Source organism: Zootermopsis nevadensis, unplaced genomic scaffold (genome assembly GCF_977971745.1).
Source record: "Zootermopsis nevadensis isolate Lab colony 2312 unplaced genomic scaffold, Znev_1.0 Znev_ptg000028l, whole genome shotgun sequence".
NCBI lineage: Eukaryota > Metazoa > Arthropoda > Insecta > Blattodea > Termopsidae > Zootermopsis > Zootermopsis nevadensis.
Genome location: NW_028259160.1, coordinates 130,938 through 148,249, shown reverse-complemented (window position 1 = coordinate 148,249; position 17,312 = coordinate 130,938). Strand labels below are relative to the sequence as shown.

Sequence of the window (17,312 nt, the reverse complement as noted above, 5' to 3'; positions counted from 1 at the left end):
TGAGGGTCTCGGCAGAAAGTTCGCCTTTGAAGGAAGTGGCGCTCCACAAGTGGCTCCGGCTAACCGGCGTTCACACTTGTGGAATATTGATGGACTGACATGGCTTGAAATTTATGACCCTAATGGTTGACGTATTGGAAGAAACGGTTTAGGAGTTTGATTCTCATTCAAGAACGGGCACAGTCTGTCTGATCAGGGCCAGTTTCTTGTGAATACGCTGAGGAGGCTACTTGTAACCATAATTAATCTTCTATTCGCGCTTCAACTGTACGGACATCGGAATAGTCTTATACCGACAATTTAGAAACTTTCTTGGTTCTTCGGTAGTTCAGTTGTTGTTGATAGGACTGCCAGCTGACAAAAATTGTGAAGAATCTTGAAGCAAATAATAATTAAAATGTCCATACTTTATTTTATACATAACTATTATGTTAACAACAAAAATTATTGGTATAAATACAATGGACGAAGTCCTTGCAAATTCCACATGTGATTGTATCCGTTACTGGCGTTATATGAGTTAAATGAAAATATTAATAACCGCTATTTCTGGCTATCATTACCAGCCTCCCTCATATTTACACATTTTGCTTTACAGCGTTCAACAATTCAACGGGACACTTCTCATAAAATACTGAAATCGATTTCAGCACAGAAGTATACCGGTATTGTAGTGTCCGAAGTTTGAAGAAGATTATTCCTGCATAAGAGACGTGTTCCAAGAAACATCTGAAAAGCATCCAGGGTTTATTCTTTCTCTTGGCACGCATACCGGATATGGCAACTACTGTGCTAGATAACACGTCCTTCTGCGTTTCCCACGCGACACATTGTCATGTTTTATTTTCGCCGGAAGAAGGACAGAGGCTGTTGAAATACTTCCGGTATGCTTGCACCTGTGGTCTCTGGGTGCTGATCATATCAAAGCCATGAAAGGTAGCGTTGTTTAGTTGGAAGAGGGAAGTTTTATGATACAAAGACGAAAATCCATTCAGCAGTTAACAGTTCTAGCAACCTTCTCATCTCCTGAAATGAAACCAGGGAAATTTAATATATTTCCGAAACAGATGAACTGCAGTAATTCCGTGTCTCTGGTTGCATTAGATTTTATCTACCCTGGTTGATTTATATGCTCATGTTTAGTAGTAGTAATTCGTGTGGTACAGTTCAGATATTGTGATCAGTCCATGGCTGGATACAGGCCAAAGTTTGGAAATAGTCGAAAGGAATAAGTGCAAACAGAAATAACAGAACTTCAGCCACCCCTCACCGTCACTGAAACGTAAGACGCTTTATCTGCTTTATTGGCCTCAATGTGTGGAATTATTTTGCCCAATTTGTTTATATTTTATCACGCTTGAGTATGAGATTCGCCTAAAAGACTGGTTTCTCGGCTTGAATATTCGTTATGCTACTTTATGTATTGCCAATTAACGTGTGGCTTGTTGTTCGATTATATTTAATACGTACCAAACTACCGCGTTTGGTTAGTTACTTCAGTGTTCGATGATTCCATTTATATTGTCAATGTCTGACCGCTTTGCTTGCTACCTACTCGAAAATAAGACGCAACTAATCGCTTTATTTCTTCACGTATGAACATTAACAAAGTCCGTCCGTTTTACTTATCACCTACTCGAGAAGCCTATAAAATGTTTGCTTGTTCGTTCTCTAGTCAGCTGCGCTCCTCACTGAAGACGGAGGGTGAGGACGTCGGATGCCCGCAATGCGAAACCTCGACGTCAGAACGCAACTGCTCTGTCTGCGTCCGTCGTAGGTGAGGGAGGATACGTCACATTGACGTTACTAGGGACAGTTTTGTTGATGAGTTGGTAGCGCCTGAGCCAGGTTGTGTACTACGAAGTAAGTGAAAGAGAAGGTTCTACTTTCGCTGCTCAGAAACATTTTTATCATATGTGAATTTCCCATTTGGTCAGCGCACGGTACAGGAAACACTTTTCTAAAGATGCAACAGGTACTACCACAAACATGAACTTCACGGTGACCATTTCTGGTCGAATCATATAGTTCTGCAACAAACGAACTATAAAAACGGGGGAGATTGACGCGTGTAAAAAAGTGACTGTGGCAACGATATGAAGAGTCAACAAGCATGTGATACACGTGTTTATATTTTTTTCCATGGCATCATACCAATACTGCGAGGTAGTGTGCAAAGTAAATTTTAGAACTGAATGAAGTTCTTGAACTGTGTGTTGTTATTGTTATTATTTGCAAACCAGTGAGGATGAGATAGGTCGGGCATGTACAGTGCATGGGAAAAACAACAAATGTGCACACAATTCTGGTTTTAAAGCCTGAAGAGAAGAACCTCTCAGAAGATCTCAGAATAGATGGGAGGGTAATAATAAAATGGGTCTTGGGGATGTAGAGTTTGGGGATGGAGATTGAGTGTATGGCTCAGGATATGGACCAGTGGTGGGCTCTTGTGAACAAGGTAATGAACATTTGGGTTTCATAAAAGGCAGGGAATATTTTGATTAGCTGGGTGTACTATGAGTTTTTCAAGTACTCTGCTCCACAGAGTTAGTTGATTAGTTTCAATTCTCACTGTATTCATTAGTACAGTCTAAATGCTCTGGAATTCATAGGCTGTACCAAATCTCAATACGTATGATCTTAGGCATACCAACTCTGTTACAAAAAGACACGATTAAAACATCGGTTACACAGATGTTTTTGTTTGTACTTCTAATCATATTTTAAACCTACTGTCACTTTTCAGTTCATGCATGCAACAACAAATGTCAGAATATATAAATCCTAGACATAATATAACAGAGCTGGCTGTGTAAAGAAGCTGCTGTGGCATTACACAGAAACAAAGCAACCTGGCTTTGTGTTGTTTATAATTGCCTAATTATTTGACTTTACCAAGTGGTTATTCATATTAATGATAAAATTATTGATTGGCATGTGTCATTAAGGGACAATATTTTATTTAAATTCTTATGATTTGAAATTATATGGTGTAAACTACTGACAGCATTGTTAAATAACTATATGTACAATAAATTATTTTGATGACAATGTTGCCTTTACCCCAGAAGGAACAATCATACAAGTTGATATCTTTGAGGAGTACTGTGCCCAATAAGTGTGACCTCAACTAAGACTTTGGAGCACCCTTTTATGGCTGTTATAGCAATGTTGTACACTCCTGTTGTTCTGTTATTGACAATGTTGTAATTTTAGGGACTTGAAGCTGCAGTCTGGAGACTGGTTCTACAGGCACTTACAGAGCCGTTTCTTCAGGACAGCAAACATCACAGAGAACAACATAGGTATGTGGCAACAGCACGATCTCCATCAAACTAAGTTGATTTTAGTTAAGTTTGGTATTGGGAATCTGCAGTAAAGTTGGATGAATTAATTTTCCTTTGTATTAATATAACACCTATTTATGAAGAAACTGAAATTGAATATTTTTCTCAAAATCAGTTTATTGTCATAAAGAGACACTGAATATAGCTCACATATGAATCTTTTATTTAAAGCATTCTTTTAATTTAATGAATAATTAATGGAATATAAAGTACAGTACTGGTATAAAACAATTTACCATATATTATCTGTAGGATGACTTCCTTTACAGCTGTATATCTGTAGTAAATTAATATAAAGGTTACTTAAGTATAAAATAAGAGACTGAATAATTGTATCATCTTTAAACATTCAAGGGCTTTGCCATTTTATGAACCATGTCAACTTCAATTGTCCAGTTGTTTGTTTATGGCTACCATTATCCTTGGTTCCTCCTTCCAGTAGTTCTGCTCTTTGTCGATATTTTACAGAATTTGTTAGTCTGCTCTTTGTCTATATGGTGAATCCATAGCGACACTGAGAGACTGTATGACATTATAAGAATAGTTGTACAATGCGTGGTAAGAAAGAATTCTTCTGAAATGTTCCTGCTCAAAGAATTATAGAATATAAACTCAGAGGAATAAGATATCTTTAAAATTAGAAAGTGTCTGTCACATTATCATGATAACAAGGAAAGTGGGTCTTATTCTGTGAGGGATAACTTTGGTGATCGTTACTCTTGTCACTGTCTCAACTTCTGCCCGGCTGCTGGAATTTTATGAGGAAGGCAGCAGATCTCACTGTTGTGTTATCACCATCTGCTATCTGGGCTCTGTTTGCTGATTCACTTCAAAAGAATTTTCTCTGTTTGCAGCCCAAGAGAATGGGGCTGCTATGGACCCTGATTCGGCTCAGGTACGAGAGTTCATTGAGCGGTTGGTAGAGGCACTAGTCTCTGGCCAACTGGATGATGTCAAAGTGAACCGTGTGTACACACATCCAGAATGTGAGTATCACGTGGAGAATTGAATGTCCAGAATGCTTACAGTTGACACTGAATTTATAGACCCGCATTTTACCAGCCATCTAAAGTATTTGGTTGGACATGTGTCTCATGGGAGTTCTCACAAAGCCTTAAGATAAGGACACTACAGCCATCTTGCATTATGCATTAAGAGTCACTGAATAATACAAACTCATCTCAGTTGCCATATTAAATTATGAATCTGCATTTATATTTATCATACTGGAATATGGGGTTTACACCCCATAAATCAGAGCTGTCATCCAGACTTTTAACTCTAGGGTTACTTGCATTTAGCTTATTCCTCTTCCTACAGAGTGTATTTTAATCGTATGTTAATGCTTTCTGATGAACAGTGTATGGATTCTCTACCATGTATCAACACAGTTTTATTTTGTATCTGCTCCTGTCTGTTTACTGAATGGTGCCTAGGTTACATAGCATTCATTGGTAGCATTTTAATGATGAATTGGGAAGTACGTGGGACTAGAAAAAATCCTGGAAAATTTCATTTGGAATAGCTGGTCTCTGGACCAAGATTTTAATAGAAAGCAGGAATACTAACCACTACCACACAAAGTATCTTGTTCTGTTAGTACAGTGAGTATATTCTTCAGCCTTCATTCAGGGATTTTCTCCTAATTTTTTATTTTTTAAATAATTAGGTTCATGTAGTGTAAGCAGCCACCATCCAGTGCCAGAAGTCTGTGAATGAATCCTGTATGGATTTGAAGATGGTTGTCTTCTGGGTTGTTGTGCCGTGTAGTCTACCAGAGCACATGGCTCAGCAAACCAGAAGACGGCCATCTTCAGACTTGCCGCTGTGAAAACCTCAAATCCTACAGAACCTGTATGGATTTCTCTAAATGTTCTTTCCATTGCTCATTTGTCCAAACCATTGCAAATGTAGGGAATTCTGTACCAGCACCACATATTGTAGCCTTTGTAAACTTAAAGTCCTCCGTCTGAGCTGTATGACTTACCGTTGTGAAGTTGCAGGTGCTTTTAATGTGAAGCTCCCCTCGGTAAGGTCTGAGTCGTGGCATAACTTTTAGGATTATCAGTCTCCTTATCAAGCTGTTGGGCCCTCTCTAGGGCCTTTGTAAATCTGTGAACCTTCTTGTTATCTGTAGTTAATCTTTGTGCACCCATCATATATGAGGGGCAGTCAAAAAGTTCCTGGAATTGTGGTATAGCACTGTAATGGTAGGACATATGGCAACGCTTACCTAATCACCTTCAAAGTAAGACCCTTGCGCACACACACACACTTGCTCCATTGATCCTGCCATTGTTGGAAGCACCGGCGGAAGGCTTCGTTTGGAATCTTCCAGAGTTCGGCCGTCGCATTCAATTTGATGTCCTCCATGGTTGTGAAACGCACCCCCTTGAGGCCCATTTTCAGAGTAGGGAACAGCCAGAAGTCACTCGGAGCGAGATCCGGAGAGTATGGTGGTTGGGTGATGACGGGCGAGGGATTGCTGCACAACCAGTGAGGTGTTGAATGTGACGGCCGAACTCTGGAAGATTCAAACCGAAGCCTTTAGCCGGTGCTTCCAACAATGGCAGGATTGATGGAGCGAGTGTGTGCGTGTGCACAAGGTCCTACTTTGAAGATGATTAGGTAAGCGTTGACATATGTCCTACCATTATCGTGCTATACCACAATTCCGGGAACTGTTTGACTGCCCTACGTGTTACAGGCATTACTCACAGACTGTTGGTGTTCAATCCTGTGTATCTGTTTCCTTCATTTTTGTTTTGGGCATCCGGTAAGGTCATAAAGTCATTAAGGACTCACCTGTAACATTTGATTTGTATTCCATGTACAAGAGGTGCTTGAATCACATTCCAGTGTGTTGACAGAGTAGCAGTTTATCATTAATGAGTTTCCTCCCTGAGACTTGATCCTGTTGACATGATACAGGCTTATTTTTATCTGATTTCATAGCCACTAATCAGTGCTGTCACCTTGTTTTTTGACATGACTGGGTACAAAAACTTGATGTCTGATAATAGGTTTCCCAACCTTCATACTGACATTATCTATACTCTGTTGATTAGATGCAACATCACCTTTAATGAGTCTGTTGTCAATTAAGATGTTTTTTGTGTGTTTGTTTAAATTTGGTGTTTACAGTTTTTACTAAAATCTAAAACTTTAATTTATGTTTGCCGAAAGTAATCAAAACGGATTATGTTAGTTCCTGTTCGGACATTGTCATGTTAGTGGCTCCATTTGCTCAATTTGCTATGGAGTTTTAAAGTTGGGCCACAGCACGTAAATAATTTTTGTCACAGTAAAGTGAGAAAAAGTGTAAAAACCCTTTGACTGAAGATTTCTGTCTCCTGGGTTGTTGCGCTGTGTAGACTGGTCGATGTTAACCAACGTTTCAGAGGTCATACTGCCTCCGTCATCAGGGCGATGAAACCCTTTGACTGTTACATCCAGGACATACTAGCCTAGTATCAGGTGCCCCATCTGTTTATGCCTGGGATATTCTGTCTTGTAACTTTGTAATTTATTTTCATATATTATTTGTGACATGCATTTATCCAGCCATGAAATGTTTCTTTTGACAAACATTTGGAACTGCTTATATGATTCTCCTGCCTAGCTCTAATTAGTAGAATATTTATTATTGAAAGAGTGCATGCATTCTATTGACATTTGTTGGCGACGCAGCAGCTTATTGGAACTGTCGTGATATATACTAGTACTCCCTCGCAGGACATTTGTAAATTAGTTATCATATTCAAAACATAATTTATTTTTGTAATTTTTTTGAACTTTCTAAATAAATTTCGGGTATGTGGCAGACATATTCAGAAATAGTTACAAAGGGATGGGTAATGACATTTTGATTTGTCTAAATATTTCATTGATTTATTTAACCCCTCAAAGATGAAGCTTATCATAATAATATTTAAGTATTTATTCCGAGCTTCAAAGAAAACTCAACCTGTAACCACTTTAAAGATCAGTTGGTTAATTCTGCTTAAGAAAATAATTGCTGTTTACTCTGGAAATCATGTGACAATGATAAACACACTCTGTGGGTAAAAACACAGAATTATTGTTTGTTAAAAATGGTAGTTCTTACAGTTATCTCTAGGATTTAAAGGGTGAAAGTACCACAGGGCTAAGACTGCCTGAGAAATTTGTGGGTAGTTTGTTGGGCATTAAAGACATTTTACATTAATTTGCAAGCAAGGAGGATGTTTGACGTAAAAGTAAAGTTACCCATGTTATTTATTGACATCACAATGAAAACATATAGGAAAATTGAAGTTTAGTGTGTAGTGCAGTCCCAGTAGCAGTGCATTTGCTCAAATATAATGCACACCCCTTTTCTCCAGTACCTCCCAAAAATGTCCTGTACACTCAATGTAAGTTTGCTGATTTTTAGTTTTTAGATATTTTACCATCAAACAATGTGAAAAATTACCATTTCATATGCTGAAATATACATTTTATTTAAATGTGCACAAACTACTATAGAGTTGTATATTATTTTAAATTTGCTCCTGCAACAATTATTTTTTCAAATCCTTAGGAGTAAGGAAAGTAAATGGGTTTGTACTAACTAGTAACAAATTAACAAATATTTTCGCAGGCCGGATTACGAATGGTCGCAGGCCAGATTTGGCCTGCAGGCCACCAGTCGGACCACACTGGTCTAAGTTATCGAAAGCGTTGAAATGTTATACAGAGATTTATATGCCATGTAATTTTATTAGAAAGCAAAACTAGATGAAATCAAAGGCCCATATTTTATGAAAAATCAGCATAATTTTATACCACTACCAAAAGCCTGGTTTTTTTTATTGATACATCTGGCAAGAATCCATCATCTGAAATACTACCAGCTGGTTGTGTAGTTTATGGATGGCAGCTGAAAAGTACACAGCTTTTGAAAATGATTAAGTTAAGTGTCCAAATAAGTCAAACCTAAGAGGTCGTATTGACATAGGAAGTCCAAAACCAGCTGGAATCTACCCCGTAAGAGACTTCACTTCAAACCTTACATGCTGCATATAGTGCAGATTATTTTAGAAGAGGACAAGGTGGAAGGGGCACCTTCTGTGGGAACTTAATTGTTGTACTGGAACAAAAGATGAGGTGTGCGACACAAACGTCGTCATCAATGATGCAGCTGCATGCCACCTATGTCTAACTGTGAGGAAACAGAATATCATGGCTGAGGTAGTGAAAATCCTCTCATCATGTGCAAGTTGCACGCATCTCACCAAAGTGAATGTGTTGCCTTTAAAAATAAAGTTGTTTGCTACTTTCTGCACAGTATGATTTGCCTGAACTTGCTGAAGCTGTAGCTGTAGCTGTGACCCTAACTAAGGGAGGGCTTTGTGGTTCTGTACTTTTTAAGAGGATGCATTACCACATTCAATTTAGATGGTAGTGTGAGTTTTGTTAAAGAACCATCTCTGCTACAATCATCGTAGTTATTGGAATAAATTTTAAGAGTTACTATTGAAAGTTTATACTGCAGACAAAACTTGATGTGTTTCTGTATATTTAATTAATTTTGTTTAGCTCATTAAATATCACCAAATGTAATGGTTTCACTCACTTTCACAATCCCTGTACATGAATCCAAATTACATTGGTCCATCATTTATGAGAAATAAATAGTACATACATGTAATGAAGTTGCTTGTTCTCCTAATGATGTTGCAACTGCTTGATTCTGTTCAGGGTGGAGGTGCTCCAGTGCTTTGAACAGCAGCATATTTGGCCTAAACCTTGCAGTTCATAAGTTCCTGTTATGTAGTTCTTGCTTTGAATCACTCTCATGATTATTCATTATAATCTATACTACTGGAATCAACACCAATGGTTGATACAGCATTACTAAATAATTTCTGAAAACCTTAGAAAGGGAGTTTACTGTAACTCTTGTTATATATTCAGGAGCATGCAGGAAAATTATGCTTATGGTGTGTGCATGTGTGCGTGTGAGTGTGTTTTTTCTCTTCTGAACCATATTATATGGTTTTATTTAAACTTGATATGGATGTTGCGCCATTGGATACATTCCAACTAAATGCTTTTTAATTTGCTACCATCAGTAATACGTATCATAATGGCAGCCATGCAGTCTACTAAGCTCTGGTAACATCTGAACTCATGTGGATGTGGTTATGGCAGTGAGTCTGAAGATATCCGTATTCTGGGTTGTTGTGCCGTGTAGTCTTCTACCAGACTACATGGCTCAACAACCCAGAATACAGCTATCTTCAGACTCACTGCCATGAAAACCTCAAATTTTACTACATATTGAATCCTAGTCATGCCTAAATTATTTTGGTTCCATGCAACCACCATGTTGTTATTTTACATTTTTCAAAGTTCTTTTTTTCAAAAAATCTGCAATGTTATATCATCATATGACCCTGTTGCAAGTGGCACTAGTGTTGATCCCATCTCACATATTTGTTCATCTGCCATGTTGGTATTACCGATCACAGGGTATTGAGAAGTATGGTTTTAGGGTAGATCACAGTGGTATAACGTATAATGTCATCCAAAACCATCGAGTGGTTCTTTTGTTGAACTATGTGGATAGACAGACATTGTCAGCCCTATATGCACGTCATAAAAAGAATGCATAATAAGTAAAATACTTGATATGCATTAGGCATGCTGGTCCCATCTAACAGCTGTTTGGAGCACTGGGAATGTAAGGGTGCTTGTGGTACTAACCTCTGGGGCAATGCTGGTTGTGGTTGTTTGCAGATGACCGCATGTTTGCCTGCCATCATACTGCGCTGTGTGAGAACCTCGTTCGCCTGTCATTCGCCTTGCAGATGGCAATCACCAGTAAGTGAACAGGTTTACAGTATGGATAGCTTGTGGCTCTGTCTGACATGACGAAGCACAGTGCTTGTCTGATATGCAAGCATTTGTTTAAACATGATTTGTTGTATAACACCCTGTACTGATGCAAAAAAAAATTCTGTCTACATCTTCAAGTTTGAAATTTTGTTTTGACAGTATCTGTATCTTCTCTTCAGTTTTTATACTATCAGTTAATCTTGTATGTCGCATACAGACAAATATGTTTCATTAAACATGAGATGTCATGTATCACTGAGTAATTCAGTAATAGACTTTTGTGTTGTATGATGTGAAGCTTTCATGGCGGATGCCATTAATAAAATCTTAAAGGGCTAGCAGCTACATTACTTGGTCATGGCTAGTCTTGAAAATGAGGATGGAGATGGTCCTCGAAACATCGGCAGAGTGTAACCAAGTGATGTGGCTGCTGACCCTCTAAGATTTTATTAATGACTTTTCTGTTGATTTTGAACCTTCATATTCAGTTTCTGTTTTGGTTTTGTTAGTTTAGTTAATTAATTGGTTTACTTACTTGCTTACTTTGTGACTACAGTCCTTGAAAGACCTTGTCCACCTTACATGTGGGAGATTTCTTAAGTCATTTAGACATTTGGTAGGATTCCTTGTATGAGTGATCAGCCCATCATAAGACCTCTACCTCCACAGGATAGCACAACACAGAAAGACAAGGACAAACATCTGTGGCTCGAGTGGGGTTTCAACCCATAATCCCAGTGTCTGAATGATGAAGGCCCTAACCCCAGACTGTGACCAGCATTAATTAATTAGTTTAGTTGGTTTAATTGCTGCATTGATGCTGCCACACAGTCTAAGGTCTTGGACTGCTTGACCACTTTGAACACTCAAGACATTGGTACATTTGTGTGAATGTTCTGTGCTTTCATGTGTAGGTAGAGCCCTTACAAAGGACTGGTCTGTCACCACATGTCTGAAGGATTTAGTACTTCAAAATTAATTCTCAATTGGAAATGGGCAAAGAGCTTAATCAATGATAACCAAAGAAAAATAAATTCAACTCTTAGATTAAATAATAATTCAATTTTTCTGGGATCACAGTAACTTTATCTGTGATTTCAAGCAACTGCTACTACAAAACTAATGTAGTATGTAGCCTTGCGTTGTACAAATATTTCTTTAACTTGTTTTGTTGTTTGCCAGAGCTACATCAGATAGAGCATGTTGCCAGATTGCTAAGGCATGTTTCAATAAACTGCATACCTGCTAACTTAAAGTAAAGTGGAGCTCAGAAACTTTCTTATTCCAAGTGAGAATATCAGAAGAAGGAGGATTTCTTTGATTGAGATGTGTAGCGTGATGGAGAGAATTACATAATGCAGAGCCTTGTGTTCCTGGTGTTAATGGGGTGTCTTGATCAAATAGGTTGGGAATGTAGCATGAACAATGAAAACAGTTGTAAATTTTTAATGATAATTTTTGAGAAAGGAAAGCGTTTAGGAGCTACGTATTGTGTGTTTTGTAGGCTGATTTTAATGGATTCAAGTGCTTCTAGTTAAATCAAAATAACTCTAAGCTTGGATGACTGTTACAAATGCATATGTGGGAGGGAGGGAGGGAGGGTAAGACTGCAAAACAATAGCAGATGTGAAGAGAACTCAGTCCTTGCTTGTTATATTGGATGTCAAATTATTAACGTTCAGGCTGTACAAGCAGGTCATATGGCTTAAGCCGTATGCCTATATTGCTGGTGTTTTATAGTTCCCTTGGTTCACAAAATGCAGTGTAGTAAAAAAGTTAGTGTTACAAAATGCCACCAGTTTTGTTGAAATAAAAGGGGAAAACATGTCAGTTATACTACACATGCTCCGACAGATGCTCTGCCATCTTGCTCCTGCCCTTTTTGTCTTCCCTTCCCCCTCTTACCGTGACATAGCCTAAGCTCAGAGTTATTCTGCATCCACTCTAGCAAGCCTCCTGTGTTGTTGACAAATACAAGGATCAGTTTAGTTAGGGACAGTTCTACAGAAAACATGAGCCTGTGGTAGCAATTTGAAATTGTTGTGTGTTGCCTGCAGGTATATATGTAAAGACATTTTTCAGCTGTAAATAAATTCTGATATTTATGAATGTTAAGGTCAGGATGGACTATAGAAATTCATGCAACTTCCACAACATTCAATTGGACAAAGCATGTAGAAAACATAAAGAGACACAAAAGTAATGCAAATCTTTGGTGGAGAATCTTGTGGGAAGATACCACTTCAGAGATCTTCAGGTATATGTGAGGATAATAATAATTTTATAAAAATAGGTTTGAGCTGTATTAAACTGTCTTACAATTGATGCCAGTTGTGTGGCTCGGTGATATACCTTCACGTTCCATAAAGCAAGGAAATTCTTTATCAGTTGAATAACTCAAATTCACAAGGAAGACCAGGTAGCTTGTGAATGAGTTGGTTGGTCTGTCAGTAGGATTGGTAATTAATAATCCCTGTAGTTAATTGACAGGGCAAGCCACAATGTAGGTCTGTACTTATGATCCTGTAAGAAGAGCTACTGCATAACAAAATATGCTAATCTGTTCAGATAAGCCCCTGCCAGAAGAAGAAACACCATCTGCAGTCCATGCGGCCCTGAAGCAGCGAGTGCAACGCATCATAGAGGAGGCCATGACTCTGCCAAACCTAAAGGTGGGACACCATTGGCTATGCTGAGGCGTAATTTCATTATGGAAAGGTTGTTTATGAATGATGCAGTCTTGAAACTACTTTTTGGATTTCAATGAAATTTGGTATTGAGGGTCTACATGGTAATATTGATTAGATTTGTTATTAATAGAATAATTTAAGACTGCGTGCACAAAATGCACATGCTCTTGATATACTTAATATTAATAGGCCTAAATTTATATTTAAACCAGTAAACTTCAACAACAAAATTGCAAAGGACTTATTAGTAAAATAGGCAATAACAGTAGCTTCTTCTAATAATGCATGGCACTACTCTATATATAGATCATTATGCACAGAGAATCATTTAACACTTATTTGGGACAATGTGTTTATAGTAATGTATCATAAAGGAAGCCTGTGTAATGCACATGCTGTGATTTGACTTCGTCACTGAATGTACTGCACACAGCATTCAATATTTTTCTGTCTTCTGATGATTAAATTTTAATAGAAAGTTTACTAAGGTAGCTGTCTTCTGGGTTACAGTGCTGTGTAGTCTGGTAGAATTTTACCATTTTAGAGATCCTTGCTGCCTCTGTCATCAGGACCTCTGCAATGTTGGTAAACTTCTACTGGACTACATGGTGCTACAACCCAGAAGTCAGTTGTTTTTGTGCTTACCGCCATGAAATTCTCAAAACCTACTTAAAAAAAATTCTTGTTTCAGCATAAGCTGATTGTGTGATGTAATTGAAACTGCAAGCTGCAAATTTTAAAATCGTTAGTATGCAGATATTGAAAGACTTTAGAATAATATTCCACACTTTAATATATGTCACAGTGAATATGTGATTATGTAAGGCATGCAGAATTTGTTGAGTTTTCAATGTCATCATGTTATGCGACTGCTGCTGTTGATACAGGTTGTTTGGTGATATCTTTGTCATCACAGACCATAGCTCTGGTAAGTTGTGCTTTTTTTTTTATCAAGCGTGTGAAGTCCTTGCAGCAAATACTGCTGCCAGGTGTTCGACATGAACGTAAGAGAACTGAGTCTATTTTGTCCTTTCAGAGCCAAGTACCTATGCAAAATGGGACCGCCTTCCATAAGTGGGATGACGACATCACGTCCATGACTTATGAAGATATTCTGGCTACAGCAATCCTGAACAAGGTACATCCTACTGTTTCACTGAGCTTGTGATAGAACAGAACTTCATATTTACAACTTATATTGAATTAAATGAAATATTCATTTTGAAACTTGCATGCTATCCTATGTCTATACTTTATTCTAAATTCTGTGGTTGAGTAACTGAATTTGAATGTTGTTCTGGATCTGAATATCAGGATTAATGATTTTAATGGTTTTCCTCAGTTTATTTAAGCAGGTACAATAGGCCACAATCACTTCCTTCCACAGCATTTTCACTTAATCATTCACAATCTTTGCTACATAAACATTGCAATCAGATAACTCAAGAATCAGTCAGTCATCTATTACATATTTACCAACATAACAGACACAAAAACTTACAAGTTTGGAGTGATACTAGTGTCATTTGTTGTCGCTAGGTGATTGAGCAGTTCCAGCAGAAGACCGGCGTGGTTCTGGCACCAAGCAGAATGGAGCAAGCACCAAAGTACATAAGTAAGCATCAGCATTCTTTATGGCAGTCAGTTGATGTGCTTTTGTTGTTACTATCATTGTTATCATTAGGTGTTCTCTACATTTTGGCATAAGTGAAGAGCACCTTATGGGCTCTACACCATTTTTGCTACATGTGGTCTACTAGGATTGGCCCCAGAGGCTTGTTCATCCATGGCCCTAGGTCACCTCTGGACCTCTGGAGGTTGCATTGCTTGGAGACAGGCTTTCCCCCCCCTAAATGTACTCACAACTGGCTTGTTTCCCATGGGGCTTTACCAAACATGCTTGCATCTGGGTCTTAGCCCCATGTGCATGGTGCTGCTGTTGGGGCTTTGCCTACTAGACTTGATCCCATGGTCTTTGGCCCATCTGGGCTTGCTCACTAGATTAATTTGCTGCCATTTGGCTGAATGTCTGTATGTCCACATCTTTTCATGTTTTCATCTGTCTGTCTAAACTTACGAACTACATGTTTGTGCCGTTAGACACTGTTCCAAATTTGTGCCTCTTAATTACCTACAGTCAATCTTACCAATGTGGTGGATGCTCAAATTTATGAGGCAGGAGGATGATTCTCTGTGAAGACAGCATTATCTGTAATGCCATTTGTCAGTAAACATACTATTTATGCTGCCATCAGTGGTTATATGAATTACTTTTAATTACATTAATTGGCTGAAAGATATTGTCTTTACCATTGCAGTCACTTGTCAGTGATAATCTAATTATTTGTGGTTCAATATAAAAAAATAATTATCTCTTTGCAATACATGTTCAATAAACATGTGAGGACATGAAAAGCGTAATGATAGCAAGTGGAACGTGTCTTTTATAATTGCCTGCTCCATCTTATATACGTATAAGGAGATAACATTAAGCAGTGTATGGCTTAAAGAACACTTTTGGAACTTATGTGTACTCTAAATAGTATACCAGTCCATTCTTATTATCTAGGATCAGTGATATATTAGCATCCAACATGCAGTAGGTAAGACTTTTTAACCAGACCACTTGATCAGCAAGTTTATTAAAAATAGAGATTGCTGTCTTCTGGGTTGTTGCGCTGTGTACCCTATTTTTTCTGGAATTTGTCTAGTCTCAAATTCAGTGATGTACATGAGTTGGCTTAAGAATTGATTGTAACCGTGTGAATAGAATGGAGACTGAGGGCAGCACAGTTACTGGCTTGTATTCTGTTGTACTTTTCAAGCAGTTCATGTATGTCTTTCTGCAGGTCGAGTTGAGATTGGAGTGAATAACCATGATGATGATGATTCTTCCTCACAAGAGGGCCTCAGGAGCTGGAGTGATTCAAGTCACACTGAGCCCCTCTCTATGACTGTAAGTTAGTACCCATTTCTGTCTGACTATGGCCTACAGCCAATTTAAGCTGTAGAGTTATTTTTCTTCATCAGTGACCAACCATCTATGTTTATGGGTACTCCCACCTCTGAAGTGAATTCTTCTACTCATCTCAGTGAGGGAGAGGTCAGGAAGTCAATTAAACAATTAGATACCGCAGATAAATTTTTTTTGAAACTGTGAATATAAGGAATACTAGGTCATTACAATCAGCTTTTATTGGGAATAAATGGAATCATGCCCTAAGACTGCTTCCACCCCAAAAGTGTGAAGATAATAGGGTGGTACCAGAAGAGAGTGCAGAAAAAGAATTGACACTTGAATCAAGTGACATCTATAAGATTCAGTATTGAAAATTGGTTTAGATGATCGAATAAGTGTCTAAGATGTTATCTGACTTCTTTGTTTTTCTCCATCTCTTCTTCTAGTAAATGACTAAAACTCAAAGTAAACTATGTATAAGCATCTGCATGTGAATAGCAGTGATAATTGAGATTACAGCACATAATTTGTGAGGCAAAAAGTACAGGACATTAGATGTGAATATTTGTCAATGTTTTGCCATTGAGGGAAGTCTTGGTATTAGTAAAAAAGTACATTATTTATGCTTTCATTGTCCAAACACTAATATCTGTAAAGAGGTCTGGCATAAACCTGTTGTGTCAAGTGTCCACAAACATCTGCAGACTGTGACCCCTCAAAACCTAAATCATAAATTAATTCTGAAGCCAAAAACTGTGCATAGGCATTCTTACAAGTATATGTTTTACAGGAACCTGAATTCATAATATCCCAACTGTTTTTTCTGCTTTCCCTTGGCTCAGAAACCATCATGCCCCAGGAAAATGATATTCCCATTGTGGTCATTAGTGAGCCTACTCTTTGCCAGAATTTGAAGTGGGGGCTGTCCCTGTTGCTGAATATGATATTAATAACATGTCTATGTTCATATGTCAGCTTCAAAGATTTTACGTCATTGGATGATGTGAGAGGATGAATATCTAAGGTGAAATGTAAATAACTGAGCAGAAAATGGCCAACACCAATTTCAGGATTTGTAAGGTGTGACTGAGGAGAATTGTGAAGTTATTCATAGTTCTGGCTGAGTCTGTAAGTGATGCTTATTGTCTGCAGATTGAGGAGTGCATAGAGGAAGAGGTGACAGTATGTGACAGTGCAGGTGAGGAGGAAGGGGATGGGATCAGTGATGGCATGGCTACAACCAGTTCAGAGCTTGATTTCTACCTGTCTGGCCTCAACTTCATCAAGCAGCAGCGTGTGCCATTCCCTGAACTTGGTGTCGACATTGTGGATGGTGTGTTACAATCTGTATGCAGTGGGACTGTGATGAGGCAATTCTGAATTCAAAGAACTCAAAGATGAATTCAAATATAAAGTGTCCTAGACATTGCTAATCTGTTTATTTAAATGTATTAG

General features: G+C 38.1%; 1 protein-coding gene across 14 annotated transcripts in view; it reads left to right on the top strand.

Annotated features, from left to right (window-relative positions):
• The window catches only part of LOC110834013 (uncharacterized), an 85,570-nt gene that overhangs the window by 43,819 nt on the left and 24,439 nt on the right, over nt 1-17,312 (top strand). For 7 of the 14 annotated variants that reach the window (XM_022072731.2, XM_022072722.2, XM_022072769.2 and 4 more), the window contains 9 exons: nt 1,676-1,777; nt 3,217-3,305; nt 4,202-4,333; nt 10,110-10,193; nt 12,777-12,880; nt 13,935-14,036; nt 14,438-14,513; nt 15,748-15,854; nt 17,010-17,190. In XM_022072731.2, the coding sequence (XP_021928423.1) occupies nt 1,676-1,777; nt 3,217-3,305; nt 4,202-4,333; nt 10,110-10,193; nt 12,777-12,880; nt 13,935-14,036; nt 14,438-14,513; nt 15,748-15,854; nt 17,010-17,190 (977 nt within the window). The other 7 variants (XM_022072796.2, XM_022072823.2, XM_022072869.2 and 4 more) reach the window with 5 other exon arrangements.